Source organism: Gopherus flavomarginatus, chromosome 9, assembly GCF_025201925.1.
Source record: "Gopherus flavomarginatus isolate rGopFla2 chromosome 9, rGopFla2.mat.asm, whole genome shotgun sequence".
NCBI lineage: Eukaryota > Metazoa > Chordata > Testudines > Testudinidae > Gopherus > Gopherus flavomarginatus.
The window spans coordinates 79924820-79952295 of NC_066625.1; the positions used below are offsets into that span (position 1 = coordinate 79924820).

The window sequence follows — 27476 nt, forward strand, 5'->3', positions numbered from 1 at the left end:
CCACTTCAGGATAAGATACCTCAAAGTTGACCTAAGAGAACTCAGTCACTGAAATCTCAGTCTCCCTGCTGACAGTGTGAACACGGGTGCAATGTAGTCTCTCGTCTATGCTAGGACCTGTACTGAGATCTCTACCCATTTCATAGGAATGGACCAACAGTAAGTTGGTAATTTTCAGTCACGACTGACCTGCTCTGAATTTGAATAGGTGATTTAGAGGTGAAAGGGTCTGTAGCTCTCCCAAGCCATACAGTCTCCCAAATTGCTGATACAATGGTATGGCTTGGCTTATACAAAGCATCAGGAAGACACTTTGGGCAAAGGCAGAATTCCAGAGCTCACTCTTTATAATTTTCCATGTTATTCATAAGGAGAGAGGGGAGGGCCCATACCCTCTCATTTATAGTCATTTGGAACTTTGCCTTTTAAAAGGGAAGCTTTTGTTCAGGAGAGAGAACTTGTATTAAACCTTTGACAAGCGGCTGCAGATTTCATTCCCCCCTTATGCTAATTAAACCAGGAATGACTCCACTGACGTCAGTAAGGTTACACTGTGCATGTGATAAGTGAATTTGGGCCCATGGCCAAGATTTTCAAAAGTGCCTAGTGATTTTCAATGCCTGGCTCGAGACACATTGAGGGGGACTGATTTTCAGAAAGAACTGAACACTGAATTTGTGAAACTCAGACCGTTTATGGTGTCTTCATTTGGACACCCCAAAATGGAGGCACCTCAAAACACTGGCCCATTTTAAAATTGTTAATTCCAAAATGTTTTGTAGAACTTCAGAAACATTTCCAAAAGTTCATGCAATCCCAGTACTCCTTGGCTCCTTCCATCTCTGAGTCATGAGGCAGAGGAGCTATCCTGATGAGATGGTGCAGGGGATGGGGAAGGGGCATTGAAGAATGAGTCCTCCCTTGGGTGGACTGGGTCAAATGTGGCTGGAGTCAGTAGCAACCAAAGGCTGTTATTGCCTAGCTGTTTGCGCTCTCCTGTGCAGTTCTCCAGTTTCCTAGGGCACAAGCATCCAAATCACAAATGCTTTGCCGAGCATATCCATGTCCCCTCGAGGCCAGGTGAATTCACTTTGTTAAAACGGGAAAGCAAAATCAACTTTCTGCTTGTGACAAGCTTCTTGTGCATCCTTCACGTTTAAGAACAACCTGGTATGGGGAGCTTGATATTATTCACTCATGACTCCCTAAGTAGAGAGTCTGTGAATTCCAGTGTGTTCCAGAAAGAAAGGCTGCCCTTCCCCTGCGGGGCTGTAACTCTAGAGGCCTTTACTGTAAACGAATCTAAACCTATGAGGCTCCAGATGTGCTGGTGACACCTGTTTGGCAAAGTCCTTTATTCTTCCCATGTGGTGTTTTCTCTCCTCAGCATCGGGGGATCCCTCCCCATCGTCTTTGCTTATTTCTCTGAATTCTTATCTCGTGAGAAGAGGGGGGAACACCTGAGTTGGCTCTGCATGTTCTGGATGATTGGTGGCATTTATGCCTCTGCAATGGCTTGGAGCATCATTCCACACTACGGTAACTGCTTTGTGCTTTCGGTTACAGATAACGCCACATCCACACCACCCCTGTGCACACAGATATAACGACTTACAGTTAGCGCATGGCAAGTTGGACTGCACATCTACAGTACACTAGCCTGCTGCAAACTAACTGCCTGTGTGGACTTTGCCACTGTGCACTACAAGTTCCATAATGCACTTCGACCTACTCCCATTTCAATTGGCGTAGATTAAAGTGTACTATGGAAATCTTTGTGCCTGGTAGCAGAGCCCACATGGCCAGTTAGTGTGCAACAAGCTGGGGTGTAATTTGACAACGTACTAGCCTGCCAAGGACTAACTGTTCGTATACTACTAGCCCTCACTCATTAACAACACCACCACCCCATCTGGTGGGCTATCGATTCTTAACATGATCTGTTGCAAGTTAGCCCTGCAGCTTCTGTGGTGTGTAAAACCAGAGTCAGACACATTTGTACCCACGGCAACCAAACTCACACCTGCCATCCTGGAACTTTCAAATCCCACCTGCTTTTTTATGGGAACTCAAAGACAATCAGTGGAACTCATCCTGCAAGTCAGGACATCCCCAGCAGGACGGGAAGGATTGTCTGGCTCTAGCATTATAGACGCTATTGTGATTGGGGCCCTATACGCACCAGTGATAGAGAGAAATTGATCGACTGATTGATACTTAGGCAGGATGATGGGTGATGGCTCCTTTGTGATAAAAGCCTCTAATACAGCATACCTTTGGTACTGCAGGTTATAAATGCTGGCCTCTCTTTATGAACATTCAAACCCAGGACCACAAATCCCTGAATCAGGGGATAGTTTGACTCAGGTAACCTCATGGCTCATGTCCATGTTGACTGCAGAGCTAAGCTAAGCAATTATCAACAAATTGTAACTCTGATGAACACTAACTTTGGGGCTGAGGGCCAAGACCCACCATGTTTTAGCCAGATACCAGTGTATTTGGGGTAATTTTTGGCTGTGAATATGTCTCTCTAAAACCTAAATTTGCTGGGATCATATCTGATTTCTACTGATTTTCCCATGGTGTTGAATATGGTAGAGAGAAAGTACTCTGAAATGTATATTACTGCTATGAGGAACAAAAACCTGCGTGTCACGTGGTTTTCCTGGTCATTCATTTGCATTACCTAGGAAAACATCAGACTGTCAGTATCTATTGAGATAGATTAATTCCCCTGGTATCCAGTCTTGCCAGCTGTTTGCAAAATCCTGTTTGAGAAAAGTAGGACAGTCCAAAAAAATCATGAAGAGGGTCTATAATATCCATCCATCCACCTACCCACCCACTTACCCATCTTTCAAGCTAAAACTACCCTCTGTATTTAGAAACCTTAAAGTTTTGGCCAGAAACAGGCTGTTGGAACAGACATATAAATTAGAGTGAAATGGTGTCAGGCTAAAGCACATACATTATTTGCAAACATGGTTTTAAAACCCAGTCATTTAAAGGGTAATATTTAAATTTTGCAGATGGTCAACATTGTCTGTGTCACATGTTGGAGCATCCGAGCCCTGTGCTGTACGTTTTTTCCTTTCCAGTATCTCTTTGTTCCATATTGTTTTGGAACTCAATTGAACATGTGTAGCATTATGGTTGATACAGTCCTCATCGCTGCAAAAGCTGTAACTTGTTTATTTCAATATTATGAGTGAGAGTATATTATAAAGAAACATTTGAAATAAACATCCTCACTGCTATCTGACTGTGGGAAGGCAAATTGAGAAAGAAAGAATTTTGATTCATGATCTTTTCTGTGTGTCTTTGATTAAAGTTTGATTGATTGCACCCCCCAAAAACCTGCTTTGGTCAAGCTGCTATTTGAGTTTTAAAGTGTCTGCACTGCTCTCAGCCTCCCTTGTGCCCTTTGTTTGGTGACTCTGTGGCCTGGGCAGAGCATGAGAGACAGCGCAGAGTGAAGTGTAGCTTAAATGCAGCACTAGAAGCAAGGATCTTCTGAGTTTGTATGTTCTGGGAAAATCATTTTGCTTGCCTGCCCCTCTTCATCCTCTGTAAAATGAGAACTAACACTTCCCTTACATATATGTTGTCAGGCTGTCTCGTAAGTGCTCTGGAAATCAGAAAAGGGCTACGTATTAGAAATTCTCTGTAATGTTAAGTGAGGAGGCCACAGAAGTGAAATAAAATATACCAGTGGATCCAATGTGACCCTTGCTAGGTCCTCTCTCATCCTTAGTTTTATTGCATAGCTCACTTCCAGCATGATTTCTAAACTTAAAGATAAAGGAAGATTTTAAAAAGGCAGGAACTTATTAATAACTGATTCCATTGTCTGTGCTCAGCACAAACCCATAGGCAGCTACCCATCTGACTGTCTGATGGAGTCCACAAAGGAATTCGTTACCAGGCATAATAAATCTTTCATCAGATGGGACTCTGTCAGCCTATCACCATCTTGTACAGAGCCCATATGGTCCAGTGGGTATCTGAGAGAGAAATCTGACTAGATGGACAGAGTTTTCACTCTGGCTTTTGTTGTTCATAGGCTGGGGTTTCAGCATGGGAACCAAGTACCACTTCCACAGCTGGAGGGTATTTGTAATCGTCTGTGTTCTGCCCTGTATCTCTTCACTGGTGGCACTTAAATTCATGCCGGAAAGTCCACGGTTTTTGCTAGAGGTAAGATGACTCATCTGAAAACTGTACTACAATATCAATTAACAAAACAGACCTGGTCCTCGCATGTTTCTGGCTGTCTCTTCACTACCCTCTCCCCTGGCCACACACCCACATGTTGGCTTGCCAGTTTCATTTAAAACTTCAGAGACTCCCTATATTAAGGTGCTAATCACATACAGTACTTTCATCATATCACTTTTTAATGTTGACGTCCGCATCGAACAACAAGCAAAATGCAGACACCTGGGATTCATAAACCCATCAAAGGGTTTGCGTGCCTGATTAAAACACAAGCATGTACCCTTTGGGAATTTAAATAGTAGAGCTGGGCAGGAAGAGGAGTGAAGGGCAAGAAACAGGAAGAGGATAAAATACTTGGAGGGGCTGGCTCTCAGCCCAGTAGGGGAAGTGCACTACTCACACCGCTGAAGGGACAGCATATAATTATTTATTGTTATCACCTTGCACTTATTATACATAGCACCTTTTACCTGAGGCTTTCCAAGCAGCTGACATACACTGATTAAACCTCAGACACCACCTTGATGTAGGTAAGTATTATTTATTCCCATTTTACAGATGGAACAACTGAGGCACATCGACTTGCCCAAGGTTACACAGCAAGTTATTAGCAGAGCTGGGAAGAGAACTATGTCTCCTGACATACCCTCTGCTTAGCTTGGAGACAATACTTTGCCTAACTCCCACTTCCCAAATAATAATTACAGAGTGGTTTCCTTCTTCTGCCACACAACTACTGCACAGTCAGCAAATATAAACCTTGATGGTTCAGCCTTCTGCCCTCTGCTTCTCTCTCCTCAACACACAATGCAGCACGGTACTGCTCCATTACACCTGGGCCTGGGCCTTCCTTGTGTCATTTTTAAAACCACATGACCTGAGACCATAGTATTTAATGGCTGACTTGAGATGTTCTTCCCTTGGTGTTTGCAGATAGGTAAACATGATGAAGCCTGGATGATTCTCAAGCAAGTTCATGATACCAACATGCGGGCCAAGGGGGAGCCAGAGAGGGTGTTTACGGTGAGTGTGGTTTCCTTCTGGAAAGCAGTTATACTGTGGTAAAGGGGTCACTGGCACATGGGAGCCTTCATATGCCAGGTGTTGGTTTGGAATCTGCTTTAGTAGACACCAGAGCTGCCTTATTCTCCCCCTGTGGTTACCAGCTTCTCACACACTATGTGACTTCCAGCAGCCAGGAAGGAGAATGGGAAAAGATAAGGACTGCACACTTCAGGCCATGCACCAGCCTTGTTTTGCGGTGCTCAATCCCAGGAAAGTCAGTGGGAGTTGTATATGCCTGGGGATAAAGCACAGCGAATAGCCCAGCGGCTTTCCAGTTATCCTCAGACATCTAATTGCTCTGTTCTAGGAGCAAAGTAAATGAGAGGGACATTACTCATGTGGGAAATCCGGACGACTCCTTTCGCCATTCCAGCTTCTAATCAAACTCTGATTAAGCTCCATGTACTCCCTAATGAGCTTCCCAAATCCCATCTGCCTGGTAGCCTGCCTTTAATCTCTCCTGAGGAAAGTGAGGTGAATGATTATTACTCACTGGGCCAATGCTCAGAGTGAAAAATTTGAACTGGGCAGAGTCTAATTCAGTGAGTTTAGAGAAGGCGTGTGGTGAGGTTAATTGTAAATCACAGTGAGTGCACCCCCTAGGGAATGCTCCTTGAATTAGGCACATACCCTTAAAGGAAGGAGGGAGGGAAGAAAAATTTGGCTGCAGAATTCAGCTTTATGGTGCAAAATGCCCTATTAACTGGTAAGAGGAGTTATGGAGGAACACTGTCCATAATGAATGAGCCCATCAATAATACAAGAGATTAATTTACTGTACCTCCAAGTGTGCTAAGACTCCAGGGTCAGAAAATGGCTTAATGAGCCTGAGCTATTTCCAGGGCACAAGCTATTCAACTGCTGTGAAATAAGAAAGAAAGGAAGGAAGGAAGGAAGGAAGGAAATTGTCTGCTCCTCTAAAACTGGGGTGGTCAGTCATGCTGCAGATCTATAAGCTGTGGCAAACAGGACACTGCATGTTTCAGATGCTGTCCCCTCTGCTGCATGCCCCTTATTAAGGAACTGTCCCCACCTCCCACCTTTAATATAGAGCAGCAGTCTCAATCCACACCAGCTTCTCTCCTACTTGCACTGGGATAAGCTGGGCACATTCATATTGTAATGTGAGACTGACCATCCTCAAGGATTTAGGGCCCTCTGAGCCAATGCTGCTCCTGGATTAAAACCATGTATTGTCTATCACTCCTGTGTCAAATCCACGTATACCTGCTCCTGCATCTGATGATCCGAAAGGCTCCTGTTTGGACTCAGTCTGTCAAACTATACCGCACTCATGAACACTTATTATTCCAGCTAATGAGGTCATATTTGCTATATGTCATAATGGTCTGAAATATTGTACTTCAGATCTGGAGTTTGGCTGTTGAATCAAGATTTACTGAAACCTCCTGGCACAGACAGCAATGAGCTCTCCTTGCCTTGTACTTTCCACGTGAAGTTATATTTTGCTAATTGGCCAGCAGGAGCCAGTCAGTCATGCACCAGCTGTTACTGGGACAATTCCCAGATCTGACATTTAAACAGTTCCAGTCAGGAGAACATACACACTATCTTATCGAGTTGGGTGAATCATTCATACTGAATGAATTATTCAGTGAATTTCACCTCTTTTTCTGCATGTGAACAGATTGTGATTTTCTTGAATATGTTCTTTACTCAAAATACTTTCTGTGACTGATTCCTAGGTTATAACCCATTCAGGAGCACTTACTTACCAAGTATTCAATATTCAAAATTCAGGCTATTTTGACTGGACAAATTAGTCATATGGTATGTTTCTGTTCCCCAATTGGATGAGTTTTCTGATGCTAAACACACACATTTATGCACTCAGAATTGACTTTCCACAAATGTTCTTTCATTGGCACTTAAAATTCGCTGTGTTAGAGAATGCATTCGCCAGTTGCATTTGAGAAAAGAGAACATGAAAGCAGTTGAAGCAAGTTTGTTTAAAACAGTATTAACTATTCACTGAAATTTTTAGCAGTAATTGTCAGCTCTAATTACTGGGCAGATTCTTGAAGGCATCAAGATCACATAGTGTACGTGTGTTAGCTTAACATGTTGGGTGTTAGAATCACATTTTATTATCAATCTAATAAATGAAGGTTTGAAGTTGATGTGAAACATCTGAAATGTGTCACAGAGAGAGAGAGTTTTAGCCCATGAGAAAAACTCCGTAACCAATGGCAACACATCAAGAAAAGATAGCAGATGAAAATTCTGTGGCAAACATCAGAGAAGATTGCTGTGCAGGACGCAGAGAAAGAATTGTGCTGAAAACAGAGAAATGGTTGAATCCATCCAGGGTCAATTGCTGAAACTTTGGTTTGTGTTTTTCAGGTCGCCCACATCAAAACTCCAAAGCAAATAGATGAGTTTATTGAAATCCAGAGCTCAACAGGATCATGGTACCAGCGCTGGTTGATCAGAATCATGACCACATTAAAACAGGTATGGAGCATGGGGACCATCCTACAAGAGCTTTTGATGTGTTGAGATTCTGATTCATATTCACAACATCCCTCGGGTTACTATGTAGGATAAATGGGCCTGGGTTCTGGTAGCATTTGCTGTACTCCTCCACTCCATCTCTTCTTAACCCAAGCCACCAACGAATTCTTGAACTGATTAGCTTAACTGATGTACTGTATATGGCTAAAGGAAGACCTCAAGGTCAGACCACAGCACACAAGTCTCTGATTTCCCTTCCACTTGCATGAACACTCTGCTGGTCAAACCTAACAGAGAATACTATTCCCAGTGAATGAATTAAAATTCTGTCTGTTTAATGTTGCTATTTGCTAAGGCTGAGTCTCCAGGATTATAATATAAACATTTTGGCCAGCTATGGATTTCACATCTGCCGTTCTACTGCCCACCACACCTGCCCAGAACTTCACAGCAGCTGTGGGGTTAAACCTAGATTCTCAGGCTCCAGAATCACAAGCTCCTGCCACTCGAAGTAAAGAAGAATCTCCCTTAGTTGTTAGCAATCTAGGTTCTATGAGACACAATTAAGCAGCTCCAGATCCATTTAGTGGAGGGCAGTGTCACATGTACACACTAGCCAGCTCATTATAGATATGCTTATACTGAAGGATACTGGAGCAGAGCTTCACGAACATTGTCCCTCAGGTCCTCATATGTATCTCATGAAATATAGTTTGGAACAAACACTGGGATCTAAACAGATCATCCATCTTCCTTATGAGCTCTCTTCATTGTTAATATTAAATTCATGACCTGGTCAGAAATGAATCTTTCAAGATCTCTGCTAGGATTTCTCTGTGACTGACCTCCTCCCATGGATTTGTAGGTCTGGGACAACCTGTTGTATTGCTTGACAGCCCAGTACAAGATGAATACACTGATTCTGGCTATGGTTTGGTTTTCAATGGCCTTTAGGTAAGTCACTTGTGTAACTTTCTCAAGAAACAGTAGCCATCTGAGGGCTTAGTTGTTGCAGTCAGGGTCCATCTACAATGAAATGTGCTCTCAGCTTTTGTGGGATCAACTGCATAGAAATAAATTGTTATGGAAATCAAATTTTGCCCCCTTGATCCTATTTTAAAGAGACAGAGCCGTGGTCTGCTAAGTATCTATATTTTACTCAGTGATATAACTGCCCATAACAGAGAGTTTAATATACCTTGAACAAACCAGGCCATGGGGAAGAAGGGTTGGTAGCCTTTCACTTCTAGGTCCCTTGTCTGAATCCTGTCTATATTAGTAGTGTCGAAAAGTAATTGCTACCAGCAGGCTGGCTGTTCATTGGTCTGTGTCAACTAAGTGGGTGAATCTCAGTCCACTTAAGAACAAATTAGTGTCCACACTATGGACACCACCCCTTGATCTGGTGATAAAGATGAGCAAATAGTTTATAATAAAAAAATGCCTTTCTGTTCATAGAACATCTGTGAACGGATCATGGCTTTCTTGAATACAACCGTGATTCAAAAATATTAGAAAAAATGTTAGATGATTTTCCTAAGCTCTGTGGCATGTACTATGCTGTTTAATTGTGATTAGCCACATACAGCACATGGTGTAGTTTCTTATCCTTGTGCAGATGATGTAACTTATGGTCTGGCTTCTGGTGTGAATGCTCGTGGGAAGTGAATTTATAATTCTCTTTTGCAGAGAATTAGGGAATGTGTGGTTAACCTTTGCTTTCCACAAGGAGCCATGCTAATACAACTTGATTGCACTTGCTCCAGAAAGTGAATGCAAAAGAACCACAGACACAAAAAAGTGAATTTGTTAACAAAATTGGAATTCAATATATATAGAATATTTTTACTGTATTTACCCATCTCTTGTTGGCACCAATGGTGCCTTCTTCACTGGCAACCTCAACTGATAATTCAAAGGCTGAGAATTCTCTAGAGACTGAACTACACCTCTACCTCAATATAATGCTGCCCTCGGGAGCCAAAAAATCATACCGCGTTATAGGTGAAACCACGTTATATTGAACGTGCTTTGATCCACAGGAGCGTGCAGCCCTGCCCCCCTGGAGCGGTGCTTTATCACTTTATATCTGAATTTGTGTTATATCGGGGTGCGTTATATCGGGGTAGAGGTGTACCTGCTTGTCACTTAAGGCAGTTGGTCCCTCCAGGGCAGGTTTTGCCATTGCCCATGACGTTCCTGTGCTGTGGATAAATGGAAGACTTTGCTTTCCAGTCTGTCAGTCTGACACTTTTCCCCAGCACTAAATTTACCTAAAAGCACTGACAGAGAACCAAAAATTAGAGCTGCTTACAAGCCAGATATTGTGCAGGGCCAACACCAGTGTAAACTTTATCTTGAACATACCTCTTTCCTCTCCTTGCTGCAGTTACTATGGCCTTACTGTCTGGTTCCCTGACATGATCCGATATCTCCAGAATGAGGAGTATGAATCCCGACTCAAAACCTTCAATCGGGAACATGTAACTCACGTCACCATAAACTTCACACTGGAAAACCAGATCCATAGGAATGGGTTATTTCTCAATATTAAGTAAGTGAATGTAACCTGAGTTCCTTTATATCTGGGGGATGAGGGCATATGGTTCAATAAAACATGGCACATATCATTTCAGGAGAAAGAGATGAAATTTTCAAGCATTTGAATGCTCCCCAGGCTTTACCTCATATTAGTAAGGGGTAGCAGTGGATTGGACATTCTAGATCAGAGATCCGCAACCTTTGGCATGCAGCCCACCAGGGAAAGCCCCTGGAGGGCTGGGCTGGTTTGTTTACCTGCAGCGTCTGCAGTTTTGGCTGACTGCAGCTCCCACTGGCCGCGGTTCACTGTCCCCGGCCAATGAGGGCTGCGGAAAGCGGAACAGGCCAAGGGATGTACTGGCTGCCGTTCCCACAGCCCACAATGGCCTGGAGCGGTGAACCACGGCCAGTGGGAGCTGCGATCGGCCGAACCTGCGGACTCTGCAGGTAAACAAACTGGCTCAGCCCACCAGGGGCTTTCTCTGATGGGCTGCATGCCAAAGGTTGCTGATCCCTATTTTAGATCATTACCAGTCTGGGAATGTTGGTGATCGCCAGTTCATGGCTCTCTGAAGTTTTAGAATACAGACAGTTTTTCAAACTAAGCAGACAGGCAAATGCTGCAACTGCATGTGCAAATTGGGTAATTATCTGGGCAAGTTGCCAGTTAAGCATGTTTACTGTTTGTATACACAGTTATCTGATTTAAGCATGCAGTTACAATAACTGCATGCAGAAATTAGACATGCATTTCTACTCAAAACACATACTGAACTTGTTTGAAATCTTGGCCATTAAGTTGCCATTCCATAGCAAGGCAGTCTAGCATTTAGTGGTACTGTATAAATAGGGCCCTCAGCATCAGGTGTGTCTTATGGTCCCTTTCATGTCATGCTGTCAACTTCCTACGAAATCTAATTGCTCTTGAGGCTGGGACCAGTCTAAAGGAAGATTTAGGGCCAGGCAGAGAGGAATGACAGTCTAGGGGTTAACATTCTTTCCTGTGACCTGTGAGACCCAAGTTAAAGTCCCTGATCTGCCACAGACTTCCTATATAACCTGGTGTGAGTCACTCAATCTCTCTTTGTTTCAGTTTCCTATCTGTACAATGGGAGCAATAGCACTGGCCTACCTCTCGGGATGATGTGAAGATAAATCCATTAAAAGGTTGTCAGGTGCCCTTGAGGGCCATAGAAGTACCTCAAATAGATTGTGTCAGGTCCTGCTTACGCCACCTGTAATTGCCATGCTTATAGTATTTGTGCCAGCAGTGCGTGTGGTCTGTTCTCTTGGATACACTCCTGGGGAGACACGGTGCCACAAAGGGTATGGCCAGGGATGAGGAAGAGGTGGGCCCATGATCCTATCTCAATTCTCTACCATCAGGCTGGCAGCAACAAGGGCGTGCATAAGCACTTCTGGTCTGAAAACACACACGTGTGGATTTGAAACTCACTTTCAATGAATCCTCATGCCTGTGACTGTGACATCTGTTTTCAGCATATATGTTTTGCCAGTTGAACTTAGTCATTTGAGAAAGATAAACCCCAAGCCCCCAGTAAAACCATGCACACAGCCAATGCAACATTATGTAAATTAAGAGCGGAAAGAATATTTGTAGGAACCATCTTTTTGCATTATTCACCCAGCTAGGCATAACCCTCATTTTGTGGGAAACACTACGTGCAAACCCATGGAGCATCAAGGGCCGCTTTCTACAGATCGTGCTCTTTCTACTCTGCTCTCTCTACACTCACCCCATTTATCCACACCTACAGTCCTAAAGAAGTGTGTTTGAGGAATTCCTTTCCCAGAAATCTTCTCCTAACAGGCTCACATGTCCTCCTGATGAGACCTTCTTCATCTGGGACCAGTGCATGTGGAGTCAGAGCATGTGGGATTGTTCTCCTGGGCCTCTTTGGATCCAGAGGTGGCTTTCTTCTCTTTCCTTAGGACACACTGACATCTAGTGGTCCTGGTCAAGAAAGATTTGTTTCCTTTTTAAATATACTTTCCACTTTTGGATCCTGAAAGCAAACCTTTCTTTGCTCCCTTAAAGCTATTATTTACCATGGCCAGCATCTGCACCATCACAGTCAGTATGAGTTTTGCCATTGACTTTGTATCTGTCTCACAAATTTCTTCCACACCCACCCTTGCCAACTCAAAACAAAATATATTGGCCAGATCCTTAGTTAATACTTTGAAGTCAATTTACACCCGCTGAAGATCTTTCCCTATGTAACTGTAAGACATGTATCCATCATCATTATGATTAGTTTGTATGTGGTATCTCTTTTCTCTACCCTGGGTCTAGTTTTTCTTTTTTGGTCTTTCTGGTTTGAAAGCTCTTTGGGGCTTGGAACTGTGTCTTCTTCTGCATCTGTACAGCATGGAGAATGTATTGAGCACTACCACAATATAAACAATGAAAATGATGGAGGGGCTGTAATGGAGCAGTGTGCCACACCCCTGCCTTTTCTACAAACACAGGCTGCTCTGAAATCTTATTGCTTGTAAATGCCACTGTGTAGTTTATTTTCAATGTTTTAATCCCTCCACCATACATAACAAAGTCTCTATGCCTTTACAAGCTGTATCTCAACTTTCTAACTCCTCCAAAGGCTGGGGAGATAAGGTGACTCTACTTCAAGGACCCCCTTTGTCGGGCTCTTGTAGCTTTCTGATTGGTTTGTTCCTCTCTCCCATTTTATCTTCCTCACCAGAGCATTCCTTCCTGTGCCCTTTTGTACATCTTCCCTGTTAATGGCTAATTGGCTCATTGCCTCAGTAGCTCCAATCTGGCCTGGTAATCAGGTATACCTCTGTCCAGTTAGGCCTTTTCTAGGGGAACCTAATTAGTACAAACAGTGACCAGGCTGCTGGCTCAAGTGCTAGCCCTCAGCACTCTGTTACAGGGACCATGTCCACCTGTCTAAATGGAAATTCACCCCGTCGCCTTCTAGGTGTCACAACATAAATTACTCACATAGTTCCAAATAGACTTAGACTCTCTAAAATTTCAGCTGCACACATGCCTCCTGGGAGAAATACATTATGGACCCAGAGTCACCATCCTACAGTCACATTTTATTTTACTCCTAGTAGTTGAAAACTACGTGGCATTCCCTGTCGCTATTGTCTGTTTCCATTTGTCAAACACTGTTTTGGGTTACGTCCATGTGTTTCTAATGGACTTGACATCAGTGCGGCCTTTTCATGACTGCTTCTTTGTTTATGCCCAATCATTCTGGGTGAGACAACTACTGCAATAGGATGCAAGCCCTCTTCTTCCCTTCCCAAAATCCAACCAAACAGGAAGTGTGTTCAGCGGTCAAAGTGCAGGGCATCCAGCTAGGACTCCTGTCTCTGCCACTGAGTAACTACATGACCTTGAATAAATCACTTCATTCCCTTTTGCCTTCCAACTCCTCCAGCTCCCCTCTATTTAAATTGGAGATAATGTCGACTGACAGTGCAGTGATGCTGTTGTGAAGCTTTGTTAATGGATGGCTGTAACATGTTTTGGATGAAAAACGCTACAGAAGGACCAGTTGATAGATTCGTAGACTTTAAGGCCAGAAGGGACCATTATGATCATCTAGTCTGACCTCTTGCACATTGCAGGCCACAGAACCTCACCCACCCACTTTGGTAAAAGACCCATTACCTCTGGCTGAGTTACTGAAGTCCTAAAATAATGATTTAAAGACTTCAAGTTACAGAGAATCCACCATTTACACTAGTTTAAACCTGCAAGTGACCCATGCCCCATGGTGTAGAAGAAGATGAAGCCCCTCCAGGATCTCTGCCAATCTGATCTGGGGGAAAATTCCTTTCTGACCTCAAATATGACAACCAGTTAGACATGAACAGGTGGGCAAGACCCAACAGCCAGAAACTTGGGAAAGAATTATCTGTAATAACTCAGAGCCTTCCCCATCTAGTGTCCCATCACCGGCCATTGGAGAGATTTGCCACTAGCAGTGGCAGATTGGCTACATGCCATTGTAGGCAGTTCCACCATGCCGGCCCCTCCACAAACTTATCAAGCTCAGGCTTGAAGCCAGTTGGGTTTTTTTGCCCCCACCGCTCCTTTTGGAAGGCTGTTCCAGAACTTCACTCCTCTGATGGAGGAGTCAAAATGGTTGTTGGTCTGGTCCATGGGAACTTATGACAAAACCCTGGGCAGATCCAAGGCTGTTCAGTAGCACAAAGAATTCCTTTAGACTATAATACAATAGAGTGTCTTTTGGATCTGGCCAACGAAAGTAAATAGACTACACCTCAAATACTCCCCATGCCACAATCTTTTTTATTGGTAAACTACTGTGTGGGCACCGTTGTTGTATGTGAACTCTCATAATGCAAAATTCTAATATAGAATATGGCCCAAGGATGGATGTGTGTGTGTGCGCGTGCGTGTGCGTGTGTGTACAGGTATTAAATGTTCTTCCCTTTCAGCCCTCCCTGCATGTTGTCTTGCATTCCTGGTCCTGCTTTGCATCTGTACAGGGCGATGCTCTTCAGTGTTTGTGAAAGGAAATAAGCTTCATTTCCCATCTGCTGTAACCTGGCACGTTTCAGCCGCAGTTAATATAGTCAGGTATTCCTTGGTAGCACTTGGGAATAGCTTCTGAACTATTATCTCCCCACTGGGGAGCAGTCAGACACTGGATGGCAGGATTGGGACAGTGTCTTGATGAAGGGACTGAGAGCTTGATCGTGCAAAGGGCTGATTATTCAGCTGAGGTGCTAAATGTCCTCAGCTCCTTTTGACTTCAGCGGGCATCAGGGGCACTTGGCACCTTGCAGGATTGAGCTCTGGGTGGGGATGTGACCAGCCATACATCTCTGTGGGGAGAAAGGAGCCGTCAGCCATGTTATTAACCATTAGCCCAGTCCCTGTTTGGTTCTTTCCTAGTGCAGTAACTCACTCAGAAGCTGCTCAGACTGTGTTTCAGCATGGCCTGCATCGCATCCTGGTATGACTTATGGCTCCATTTTCCCATCAGCCCTTGGCAGTGAGTTAAACTCCCCTCTGGATGCCATGCAACTGCTTTATAACTCCTTTAAAGAGAAATGTTCAGAAATCAAACTGCAGGGAGAGGGATCTTTAAAGGCCTTGGAGAGTAAATGCCTCACAGGCTAATACTGAGCAAATGCAAATCAGCCTCAGTTTTGCTGTAACCTCCGAGACCTTTATGGAACACAGGGCTTGATTAGTCTTCAGGTAATTTTTGAGCATTAATAATGTCTGTCTGAGGTCTCTTTTGAGAAGCATGTAGCATTAATTTAGTGGAGTAAAAACATCAAACTAGGCTATCTTGCAAAAGCTCAATTAAATTATGGTGATGGATCTTTGTTCAAAGCCTTTTATCTAGTGCCTGTGCTGGTCTCATTAGCCTGGACAATAACACTTGCACTTATATACACACACTCTTTTGCAACTTCAAAGCGCTTCCTACATATTAATGAATAAATTTTCACAATGCCCCTGTGAGATACTGTAGGTAAGTAAGAGTAGCGTCACCCATCTAAGAAGTGGGTAGCAGATGTCAGGGCCTTGCAGGTTGGCTTCCCATGCAAGGAGAAATCAGCAGTGTGGAGCCTGAGCATATTCTTAGTTTAAATTGTTTTATTTACACTACACACAGTAGTCCTTGAACAAAGGCAGTCACAAACAACATGCAGGTGAATCTCTTCTTCCAAAAAATCTATGCCCAGCTCCAATGCCTCATTCCCAGGAAGCAATTCTGCTTGAATAATTGACTCTTAAGTGGAGAAATCAAGGCATAGAGAAAACTTGATTGCTGTTTGCAACAGCTCCACAGAAAGAAATTACATCACAATACTAACAACAATGCTGCTTTTCTTCCAGAAATGTACAGAGCTCGCATGCTAAGGAAAAGAACTCTGGAAACAATGTGTAACAGCGCCAGCGGGTGATTCCCTCCATCATACTGTACAGATGGTGAAAATAAGGCACAGAGATGTTATCCGAGGCCACAGAGAGAAACAGTGGCAGAGATGGGACTGGAAATTAGGTGTTTGTGCTTCTGAGGCCTCATGCTTAGCCCAGTAGATCCAATGGCCTCTGATAAAGGATATTTTTTATTTACCCTTGGCAAGGGGACATGAGGAGGAATGGGGACAAGAGGCTCTGTCCAGGGCCAGAGAAAGTGCTATGCGTGACAGCTGAGTGATGCCTTCTCCATCTGATCCAGCAGCAGCATTGACAGGAGCTGTATCCAGTCCTCCTTGGCTGAAAGGGTGGATTGGTTTGATGTGAGGACTCTGAGGAGCAAAGCAGGTGCAGGGAATCCTAGATGACGTGCATCTACTATAACAGCCCCTTTCTTGCATTCACACAACACCTTTCCTCAGGAACCCCAGAAACCACCATTGTCCCTCTGTGCGATCACATCATTTACACATTAGGAGGTTATTGGAATGGTCACTGAGCGCTTTGTGCTTACTCACTGCTGCTTGGGTGGGGCTTCTTTTCCTGCTCTGCAGGTTTGCTAAGATGAAATTGAAATATGTGACTTTTGAGGACATGCTCTTTGAGGAATGCTATTTTGAAGATGTGACATCCAGCGAGACTGTCTTCAGAAACTGCACCATTTTATCCACTGTCTTCTATAACACTGGTAAGGGGATTCCTGGCTTGGGCTAGCCCTAAGGTGGGCAAACTACAGCCCGTGGGACCTTCCTGCCCGGCCCCTGAGCTCCTGGCCTGGAAGGAGCTCCCAGCCCCTCCCCTGCTGTTCCCTCTCCCCTGCAGCCTCAGCTCACTCCGCTGCTGGTGCAATGCTCTGGGTGGCAGGGCTGCGAGCTCCTGGGGCAACGAAGCTGCAGAGTCCAGCCTGACACGGTGCTCTGTGCTGTGTGGTGGTGATGGTGTGCCTGGCTCCAGCCGGGCGGTGCAGCTCTAGTGCTGCCAGCCACCAGTGCTCCAGGCAGCACGGTAAGGAGGCAGGGAGCAGGGGGAGCAGGGGTTGGATAGAGGGCAGGAGAGTTTGGCATGGTGGTCAGGGGGCGGGGGTGTGGATGGGGGTGTGGGCAGTCAGAAGGCGGGGAACAGGGGTATTGATTGGGAGTAGGGGTCCCGGGGGAGCAGTCAGGAATCAGCGGAGGGGTTGGATGGGGCGGCGGGGGGCAGTCATGAGCAGAGGTTCTGGAGGCAGTCAGAGGACAGGGAGAAGGGATGGTTGAATGGGGAAGGGGTCCCGGGGAGGCCGTCAGGAATGAGATGTGGGGTTGGATGGGCTGGCAGGAGGCAGTCAGGGGCAGAGGTCCTAGGGGCAGTCATGGACAGGGAGAAGGGGTGGTTGGATGGGGCAGGAGTCCCGAGGGGGGGACAGATAGGGGATGGGGGCCGGGCCATGACCCCCCTCCCCTAACCAGCCCTCCATACAATTTCCAAAACCCGATGTGGTCCTCAGGCCAAAAAGTTTGCCCACCCCTGGTCTAGCGTGTGGAACAATGTGCATGTCTGAGTTGTGGTGAACGGTTTGTAGTGGGGCTGTAGAAGTGCGTGTGTTGTGCTGTAACAGTGATCAGGGAATAAGAAGAGGGAAGTCAAACAAGACACCAGTTGTGGTGTTAGCTCTATGACTATGGTGAACTTCTGTAGAACCAGGTCTACATACTACGCTTGCCTTAAAGTGTAAGGTGAACTAGAATTTTCCCATTTTTCAAAACTTAAGTACCAGCCCATGCACATATGTGTCTGAGTCACAAAATTTACATTGAGATCAGGATTTTGCCAGAAATTAAGACTGCTCCCATCTGCAGCTTCCGTCTCATCTTTAGTTTCAGGTAGCTTCTGGTGAGGGACTTAAGGCAGATCAGACAGCTGTATTCCTAGCCTGCCTTAATTGCACTGCTTCTGGTGTCATTGACTGTTGCAGCAGAAACCCAGAAAAAATGAATTCATACCTTGGCAAGTTAAAGTAACAGAGGAACCGATTAAACAACCTTGGCTTAAAATAGTCATTTTTCAGCCCGTAGCCAGCTTCTGATTTGGGATCTCAAGCAGTTTAACTAATTTAATTCATTCATTTATTAATTTTAAAAGAGCTTTTCACTTCCTCTTTAACTGAAACGAAACCACTGGATGATGAAAATTGCAGCCTGTAGCACCAGCTCCTGGGCTATTGCTCATCACTGGTTGAAATGCCAAGCAATTAGGGCCAAATTATGGCTGCTCCAGCATGGATGCATTAAAATGGTGCTCCTCTTCTCTTTAGTGCAGAAGGCAGGCATAATGCTGTAGCCAGCACTCCCCAAGCACTGGAGGGTAGGGAGATGATAGACACTGAAGAAGCCAGATGAAGCAGTTTGGGTGTATGTGCACGACCCTGTTCCCTGCATATCAGTTAATACAAGAAGGTGCTACTCAGGCATGATGCCTACAGCTACCTCCACTCAGGCAGGGAACACCTTTCCACTCCGGTGTGCCTCCATCTAAACTGAGCTCTGAGAATGTACCCTTATTCCCAGCTGCTGTTGCTGCTACATTGAGGGTCCAATCTTTGCCTCTTGCCTTCTCAGATCTTTATGAAGACAAATTCATAGAGTGCAGGTTTATAAATGTCACCTTCCTGCACCAGAAGGAGGGATGTCACCTGGACTTCGAGCAGGAAAACGACTTCCTAATTTATCTCGTCAGTTTCCTGGGTAGTTTGTCCGTGTTGCCTGGCAACATCATCTCAGCACTGCTCATGGACAAAATAGGAAGGATAAAGATGATTGGTGAGTGACGATGATGGTCAACTGACACATCAACCGCTGGGTGTGTGGATGACCCTGGGCATAATAAAGAGATATTGTGAATACAAAAGGTCCCTCTGTTTCTGTATGCACAAATGAAAAATGGTCCAGCTAAGCATGCGATGAGTCACTCCAATACCAAATAAAGCAGAGGAGTCAATGGTTCAGTGGGTAGGGGACTAGATGAGGACTCAGGGCATCTGGGTCCTATTTCATAGATTCCTAGATTCTAAGGCCAGAAGGGACCATTGTGGTCATCTATTCCAGTGTTTCTCAACTGGGGCCACCGCTTGTGTAGGGAAAGCCCCTGGTGGACCGGGCCAGTTTGTTTACCTGCCCCGTCTGCAGATCCGGCCGATCACGGCTCCCACTGGCTGCAGTTCACCGCTCCAGGCCAATGGGGGCAGTGGGAAGCGGCAGCCAGTACGTCCCTTGGCCCACGCCGCTTCCAGCAGCTCCCATTGGCCTGAAGCAGCGAACCGTGGCCAGTGGGAGCTGAGATCAGCCAGACCTGCGGCAGGTAAACAAACTGGCCTGGCCCGCCAGGGGCTTTTCCTACACAAGCGGCAGCCCTAGTTTGAGAAACACTGATCTCGTCAGACCTCCTGTGTTACACAGGTCATAGAAATGTATGCTCTGCAACTGACCCACTGTAATAACTTGCACAAGTCCCTCCCCCCCTCTGTACATCTCTACTCCCACCTTTCATGTATTTTGTTTATTTAGACTGTCAGCTCTTCATGGTAAGGGTTGTCTCTCATGCTGGGTTTGTCCAGTACCTAGCACAATGGGGCTCTGGTCTTAGTTGGGACCTCTAGGCACAGTTACTTGGTTTTGGTTTTCCTGACAGGAAATAGAAACATTGGAAAATCATCCCAAGGGGAAATTCCCAGCTAGCTCTTGCAAATATTAACCGTGTAGACCCTATATCAGTGAGCCTGAATTGAAGCTAATGATCCATGAATGTTCTCACTTTCTCCCTTGGGCTTGTGCATAAAATGTGTCTGGCAGTCGAATAACATCTTAACTGTATAAAGCACTTGGGGTATCCCTTAATTATAGACTGCAAATTAATCCTGAGACTACAGATGAACCAGGTGATTTGAATGCAATATAACCCGCCCTAATGCCTCACCCAAAACTCAAACCATTTTTCAGCTTCAGCAACCTCCAGACAACTCTTCCCGTTCATCGATGTTCATGTTTCCTTGCCTCTGCTCATCCTAGGTCCAGCTGGAACTCTGCAATACCACACAAGAGAGCCCGCGTGTGTGGTATCTGCAGGGTGAAACTATTGGTGACATCAGCCTTGTACCAAGAGGTTTCCAGCCTGTTTCCTGGCCCTAAAGAGCTAGACAGCATCATTTGGATTTTGTGGAGATCACTCATCTCTAGGGAGAAAATCCATCATCTGAAGACTCTTCTTATTAATGGTGGATTTGGCTGCCCAGAGATGCCAAGAGAATGATGCCAAGCTTTTCTCCTTACTTCCCCGGCAGGTGGCTCAATGCTGATTTCTGCAGTATGCTGCTTCTTTCTGTTCTTCGGCAATAGTGAATCTGTGATGATTGGCTTGCAGTGTCTGTTCTGCGGGGCCAACATTGCTGCCTGGAATGCCCTGGACGTGATAACCGTGGAGCTCTATCCCACCAGTAAAAGGTAACTATGCTTAGAATATTCTTCACTTTGATTTTTTTTCTCTGATTGCAGGCACAGCCGCTCTCATCTTAAGAGTCCATTACTGAGTTAAAACATATGTGATGGAAGCGTTCTTTTTTAAAAATAAATCTCAGGGGTCCTACTACTCCTGTGGCTACCTTTGATCTGCACAGGTATTCAGAAGTAGAAGTGGGCAAACAACTGATTTTTTGGCTTGGTGGCAGTTCTGGGGAAAAAAAAAAAAGAGAATCAGAAAACCCCCAAACAGTTTGGGTCTAAATGAATCTAAATATTTTCAGAACTGTGAGTGAATAAAAGAAAAGACCATTTTGGGTCTGTTCTGGGGGAGGCAGGGAGGATTTGAAAGTGGGTCTCCTACATCTCTAGTAAGTGCCCCATGCACTGGGCTAAAGGTGATGTGGAGATGCAGATCGGGGGTGGGGGTGGGGGTGGTAGCAACACCAGCTCCTCTTCCTCTGGCCATTTTGTGAATGGCCAAAACAATCTGTGTCAAATTCACAAATATTTTCCAGTTGACCCAAACTACATTTTCTATCCAATAAACTGTTTTCTGAAACACTTTGCCCAGCTCTATTCACAAGCTCTATTCTACATGTAATACAACTTGTGTACATGATATTGCACAGGTAAGCATAAATTACGCACAGACAGAACTTGTATATAAAGTCTCTGTCAATTGCATGCTTGTGATTAGAGGACAGGTTGAAGCCCCTTTGAAAATGTGTCCTCCAGTCTCTTGTCACAGTGTTCCACTCCTGATTAGTTCTAGCAGACAACCCATAAAGATGTGGATGTGGGAAATGAGGCACTGTATTCAGGTTTTCAGGAGTGAGTTTTTGAGAGAAGAGCCTGTCTACATCAGCATAGTGACAAGTCTCTTCTGCCCTTTTCAATCTATTGATGACAGCTGTGAGGGAGGTACTCGGACTGCGCTGTGACAGCAATGGGCTCAGCTGCTGGGTGAATCAGGGTGTGTGGGAGCCCTCTGTGACTCTCCAGTGGCTGCCCACTCTAACCAGCACTTGAAGTGACTTTGACAAGCTCTAGAGTAAGCCATTCATTGCTTTATGTTCACAACAAAACATTATCCATGCATTATTTGTAATGAACGAGGTGCCAGCGCTCAAGCAATTAGGTGCCGGGACTCAAGCAACTTTTTTACTTTCATAAGCGATGCAGCAAGCCCAGAAGTGCCTGGGCTCTGAAGTGCCAAGCCCAGAGGTGCCAGGGCTCTGAAGTGCCAAGCCCAGAGGTGCCAGAGCTCAGCTGGGGCACAAATTAAGCACTCTGTGAAGCCCAAGAGATGGTGGTATGGAAATAAATAAGGCCTGCCAAATATACCCTGCCTTTGCCCTCCCAGAAAGCTCAAGGGCATTCATTCCGTCTGGCTCCAGTTACTTGCTGAGAGCATAGACTTCACAAATCAGATAAGACTTTTGGTCTACTCAGCCTGCTGTCTTGACACCAGCAGTGGTCAGTATGTGATTTTTCAAAGGAAATCGGACACTCCACGACATGCACCTGAGCAAATGTTCAAATCTGCACTTGTGGGGATGGGGGAATTCTTTGTTGACAATTGCAGGCGAACAGCATGTGCTCTGATGCATGAGGTTTCATTAACTTCCATAGCTCAAATCAGGCTTCATTAAGAGCGTAGCCATTACCACACTGGATGCTGGCAGTACCCGCTGCATCAGCCTATAATTAGAATAAGAGCTGCTAGTATTAGAGGAGTTATGCAATGACCCAACTCTCCTTTAGCGATGGTGGAACCAACCAAATAACCTGCAGTCCTGTCTGACTCCTAATATCACTTTCTGCTCTCTCTCTCCTGCAGATCAACAGCCTTTGGCATCCTCAATGGTCTCTGCAAGTTTGGTGCCATCTTGGGGAACTCTATCTTTGCTTCCTTTGTTGGGATAACCAAAGTGGTTCCCATCCTTCTGGCCTCCTCTGTGCTGGTTGCGGGAGGCCTGTTAGCCCTGAGGCTACCAGAGACTCGAGAACAGGTCCTGATGTGAGCAATTGGGCAGCAGGGAAATGAAAAAGAGCTACAGAAAAGAGCCATGTCTAGAAAAGTCAAAATGTCCATTTATCCTTTGCGGCTGATACCTCAGCTATGGGAAGTGGGGGAAAAACAACCCCTAATTTAAGACCACTTGCCATCCATGATTGGCTGTTTGCAATCAGGGTACATACACACTGCAGAACTTTGCTCATTTGCTTTAGATCCAAACCACACTAGGGAGAAACTGAGGATCTGTCCTTCCCGTGTATGCATGGGCATAACTGACACAAAATATTAACAGCAGCACTGTGTGTGCAGGCATCAAAGGGGAGAACAGATTCAAACCCTTATATGCTCTGGATGAATTGCAAGAAAACATCTGCATTTCCAAGCTGTTTCAGGCAATTAGCACAAGCTGTCCTGGCTTGCAGAAGAACTGGAAGATAGTTAACAAACCAACTCTGCTGAGGTTAGGTCTAGCTTTGGGGTCAAGATTTCCAAAAATGACTAGTGATATGGAATATCTTGATTTTGGGGGGCCCAAGCTGAGACACCTTTCAGGGGCCTGATTTTTAGAGGATAAGTGCTCAGTGCTTTCTGAAAATCAGGCCCTTTATATTGTCTCTAGGTGGGCACCCAGAATCACTAGTCATGTTCTTGATCTGGGATTTTTGTTTAAATAAAAAATATATGCTATTTCAATTTCTAATTTTAAATCTCTATATTGTTCTCATCAAGAAGAATCTAAATCTAAAACAAAACTAAAAACCAGTCCCTCTAATCCAAGACATCCAGAGCAATCCCTAGGAAGAGACATGTCATTCTTGTCCAGTCAAGAGTTCTTTAATGGTGTTGATTTTAGGATATTTCTATAATAGGGATTTTTTTTTCTGCCTAGTTCTGTTTAAGAGAAATCGGCATGATGTTGGGGATTCTGCAAACCAAATGTGTATATATTATGCAGTGTAAATAGGGGTCATTTTTTGTTTAAAGTCTAGAGTATGGTAACTACTAGAATTTACCAGCATTTTAGCCATATTAGTTAAGGAAAATGATGTTTGAGTTTCCTATAGATTTGGGTCTTATTGAAGCACTGTAAGCACAATTATTTATAGCCTTGTAACCTGATGTCTAGAGAATGCACTTAGCAAACATTCATTGTACAGTAAATTTAATTGTCTGATAAGTGGAATAATTAAGTTTTAAATCCTGTAAAGATCATTCTTGGAATTCCTATATTCCTCATATGACATGACTTTGGCTTTGCCTCACAACTTAAACACAAAGTGATACAGTAGAATCTCAGAGTTTTGAACACCAGAGTTACAAACTGACTGGTCAACCATATACCTCATTTGGAACCGGAAGTACACAATCAGGCAGCAGAGACAAAAAAAGGCAACTACTGTACAGTACAGTACTACTGTTAAATGTAAACTATTAAAAAAAGAGAAAGTTTAAAAAAGAGATTTGACAAAGTAAGGGCATGTTTCATTTAAATTAAGATGGTTAAAAGCATCATTTTTCTTTTGTATAATAAAGTTTCAAAGCTGTATTAAGTCAACATTAAGTTGTAAATGTTTGAAAGGCCAACATAATGTTGTGTTCAGAGTTACGAACATTTCAGAGTTATGGACAATGTCCGTTCCTGAGGTGTTCGTAACTCTGAGGTTCTACTATGCATGTTCAGTTGCATTTTTGGATCTATTTTTGGAAGCAAGAATGAAAGGCAAAAGAAATAATCTCCCACTGCTCATGACAATATAGATAATGCTAATCAGACCATTAGCAGGTGCAGAGGCTGGCTGACATCTAATGGAAACCGATGAGTCATGGGAAGTTTGTGTTACTATGACAGTTGGTGAGATAAAAAGCTGTTTGGTACCATTGTTATTGTCAGGTTTGACAGAGAAGTGGTACAGTGCAAAGGAAAACCAAGGTTCCCATTTGTGCTTTTAAAAATCATTGGTTCACGTTTGAATCCAAACTGAAATTTGACAAAATCCACAGGGATTTCCCATTTGCACAACATGGCAGCAGTGAAATGAGTTATAACGGCACAGTTACAATGCAATAATGCATCTTACTATACAGAAACTACTAGGGGTGATCACTAATTTGGCCAGCAGATCACTAGAAACTCACATGCTGATTGGATTCTGGAGTTATGTGGATCACTTGCTCTTTCTTACTCCTTTTTTTCTGATCCACTCACCGAGTTGAAATGCTCTGTCCATGTCCTCCTTCTCCTCTTTCATGACCTTCAGAAGCCATACTGATCTCCCCTGCTGGGTTCCCTGCCTTTAAGGCTAGGAAAGAGGTCACTCTGAATCCCCTATACCTGGGGTTAAAGACTTTATAGTCTAACTCCTCTGCTGCACAGAGGCAGTTATATATAAGCAGTAACTCACATTAATATTGTTCCCTAACAACTGCAGGATTCATTCATGGCACCTCTGTAAGGAGTATATTTTCTACAGTAGAAGTATGCGGAGTATATGTAAATCATGGGAAGCAATTGTTTCTGTGACTCCTTGCCCCTGACACTGAATCTCCATTGAGTTCCACTGTTCCGTGGTCATCTCAAGCAAGGAAATTGCAATAAGTAATTGTGATGCTCCCAGGTTACAACTGGCTATGGATTTTTCAGATTTAGGCTGAATCTTATGAAAGTGACAAAATCATGAGCTGCTGTAATAATTCTAGGCTTCTTATGCCTCATGTCTTCAATTAATGAATAGCTTTGAGTTTGAATCCTTCTCTACTAGTCTTCAAAAGGGCTAGGTCCAGCTTTCTTCATGAACATCACACTGTCCCTCGGAAAGGCTGAAGCTAATGCTGCTATGTCCTTTTAAATATGACAGCAGTTCTTTGCTGCTTGTGAGGATTGTGTCCCAGAAAGCAGTGTTCCCTAAAAAACATCCTATCCTTTCCCACTGCTGGAGGTATCATAGAATCATAGAATATCAGGGTTGGAAGGGACCTCAGGAGGTCATCTAGTTCAACCCCCTGCTCAAAGCAGGACCAACCCCAACTAAATCATCTCAGACACGGCTTTAACAAGCCTGATCTTAAATATGTACTTCAGCACTGAAGAGATCACAGACTTCCTTGTAATTAAACCACTAGCAGGGCGACTCACTCCATTTGTCCCGGTGTATTTGGGGAGAATGTTTCATGTTCTGGGCAATTGTGTTGCATCACTCTGTGATGTAGAGGTCATCTTCATTTATTTTACTAAGCGTTGTTAGTCAGATAAGTGTGTAGTGGTGGGACATTCCAAAGTACTAACCTGACCTGATTGTGTCCTTCACTGACTTTGAATAATGACTGTAGCCACAGTGTTTATGTTGAAAAAACCCATCAATTCACTTCTCAAGAGGTGGAAACTGAGATCTTCAGTTTTTGGAAATAGGGAAGTAGGAGATGGTCACTGAAACTTGAGAAGCCTTTCTTCTTCTGGGGATTAATCTTTCCCAGAGTCTGCATGGTGGAAGTTTGGATTCCAGAGGTTTATGGGGACAAAGTACTAAGCAGTAGACAGTGGGTATCAGGCTTACAGTAGCCAGGGGCATGAGCTAGATGATATAATATGCCTGTTGCATCTCTAATGTCTATGAACCAATCACTTAGAGGATGCATCCTGATGGATGGTACAGTTCTTGTCTGTGAACTTTGGACGAGGAGTTCACCAGCCCAGTTCTAACATGAGAGCTTAGACACACGCTGCATCTGATAGCTAATATCACAATGGTCTGAGAAGGGATGATACAGTGCTAGGGATATAACAACGACTGTAGCATGGGGGAATAAAGCCCAGCCTGTTCTTATTACAGAGATCTGTCAAAGCCCTAAATACATCCTCAGCACATCCTGTTTTTTGTTCACCTGCAGCCCAATTAGCTCCCTGTAAAGCTGCACCCAATCATCCAGTGATTTTATCCTCACCTTACTGTAGGGATCGGCAACCTTTGGCACATGGCCCATCAGGGAAAGCCCCTGACCAGTTTGTTTACCTGCAGCATCCACAGGTTCAGCCGATCGCAGCTCCCGCTGGCCGCAGTTTGCCATCCCAAGCCATTTAGAGCTGTCTAAACTTGTGTGCATTGTATGTTTCTCTGTAAATAATATCCAGTGTGGTACATTTAATGGAATGTTTCATGTAAATGTTCTCTCAGCTGACTCTGTATGTGTGAAATGGCCAATTCCATTTCCTCGGTTTGTTTTCAAAACTTTTTTGGTTTGATCCGTGTCTGACTGTCACTGGAAAATGGAGTCATTGCAATGGACTTTGTTTTTGTTCTGTCACATTAAAATCTGGAAGAAATAAAACAATTCTTGCCATGTCCATGCTTCAGTGTATAGCTCGCTTTCTTCTACTGGAGCTGTAGCAGCTGACCTTTCACCTCAAAAATAAGGGTCTTCATTTGATGTAGGATACCTGTATCCTCCCTGCCAGTCCCAACTTGATTAAGTCTCATTCCTACCACTGTTTTGTCAGGCCTTATACTTTCTAATGTACTGTACAGGAAACCTCTCATCTTGAAAGCAACTGATGGAGAGGGCACCCAACAAAAACAATGACCTCCAGACACAGCTAAATTGTGTCTTCTTGTAAGAAAATACCTCATAAATGAACATTTCTCTTTATAAACTAGTACCATTGTCCCTGTGCCTCAGTGGGTCACAACTGAGAATACCAAATTCA

At 44.3% G+C, this 27476-nt stretch overlaps 1 protein-coding gene across 5 annotated transcripts in view; it reads left to right on the forward strand.

Annotated features, from left to right (window-relative positions):
* Positions 1-27116, forward strand: part of SV2B (synaptic vesicle glycoprotein 2B) — a 99769-nt gene extending 72653 nt beyond the window's left edge. For all 5 annotated transcript variants that reach the window (XM_050967405.1, XM_050967402.1, XM_050967406.1 and 2 more), the window contains 10 exons: positions 1388-1539; positions 4067-4200; positions 5155-5244; positions 7651-7761; positions 8627-8715; positions 10151-10315; positions 16822-16955; positions 18862-19062; positions 20580-20739; positions 22598-27116. In XM_050967405.1, the coding sequence (XP_050823362.1) occupies positions 1388-1539; positions 4067-4200; positions 5155-5244; positions 7651-7761; positions 8627-8715; positions 10151-10315; positions 16822-16955; positions 18862-19062; positions 20580-20739; positions 22598-22781 (1420 nt within the window). In that variant the 3' untranslated portion in view covers positions 22782-27116. The remainder of the gene's footprint in view (positions 1-1387; positions 1540-4066; positions 4201-5154; positions 5245-7650; positions 7762-8626; positions 8716-10150; positions 10316-16821; positions 16956-18861; positions 19063-20579; positions 20740-22597) is intronic.
* Positions 27117-27476: the final 360 nt, after the last annotated feature.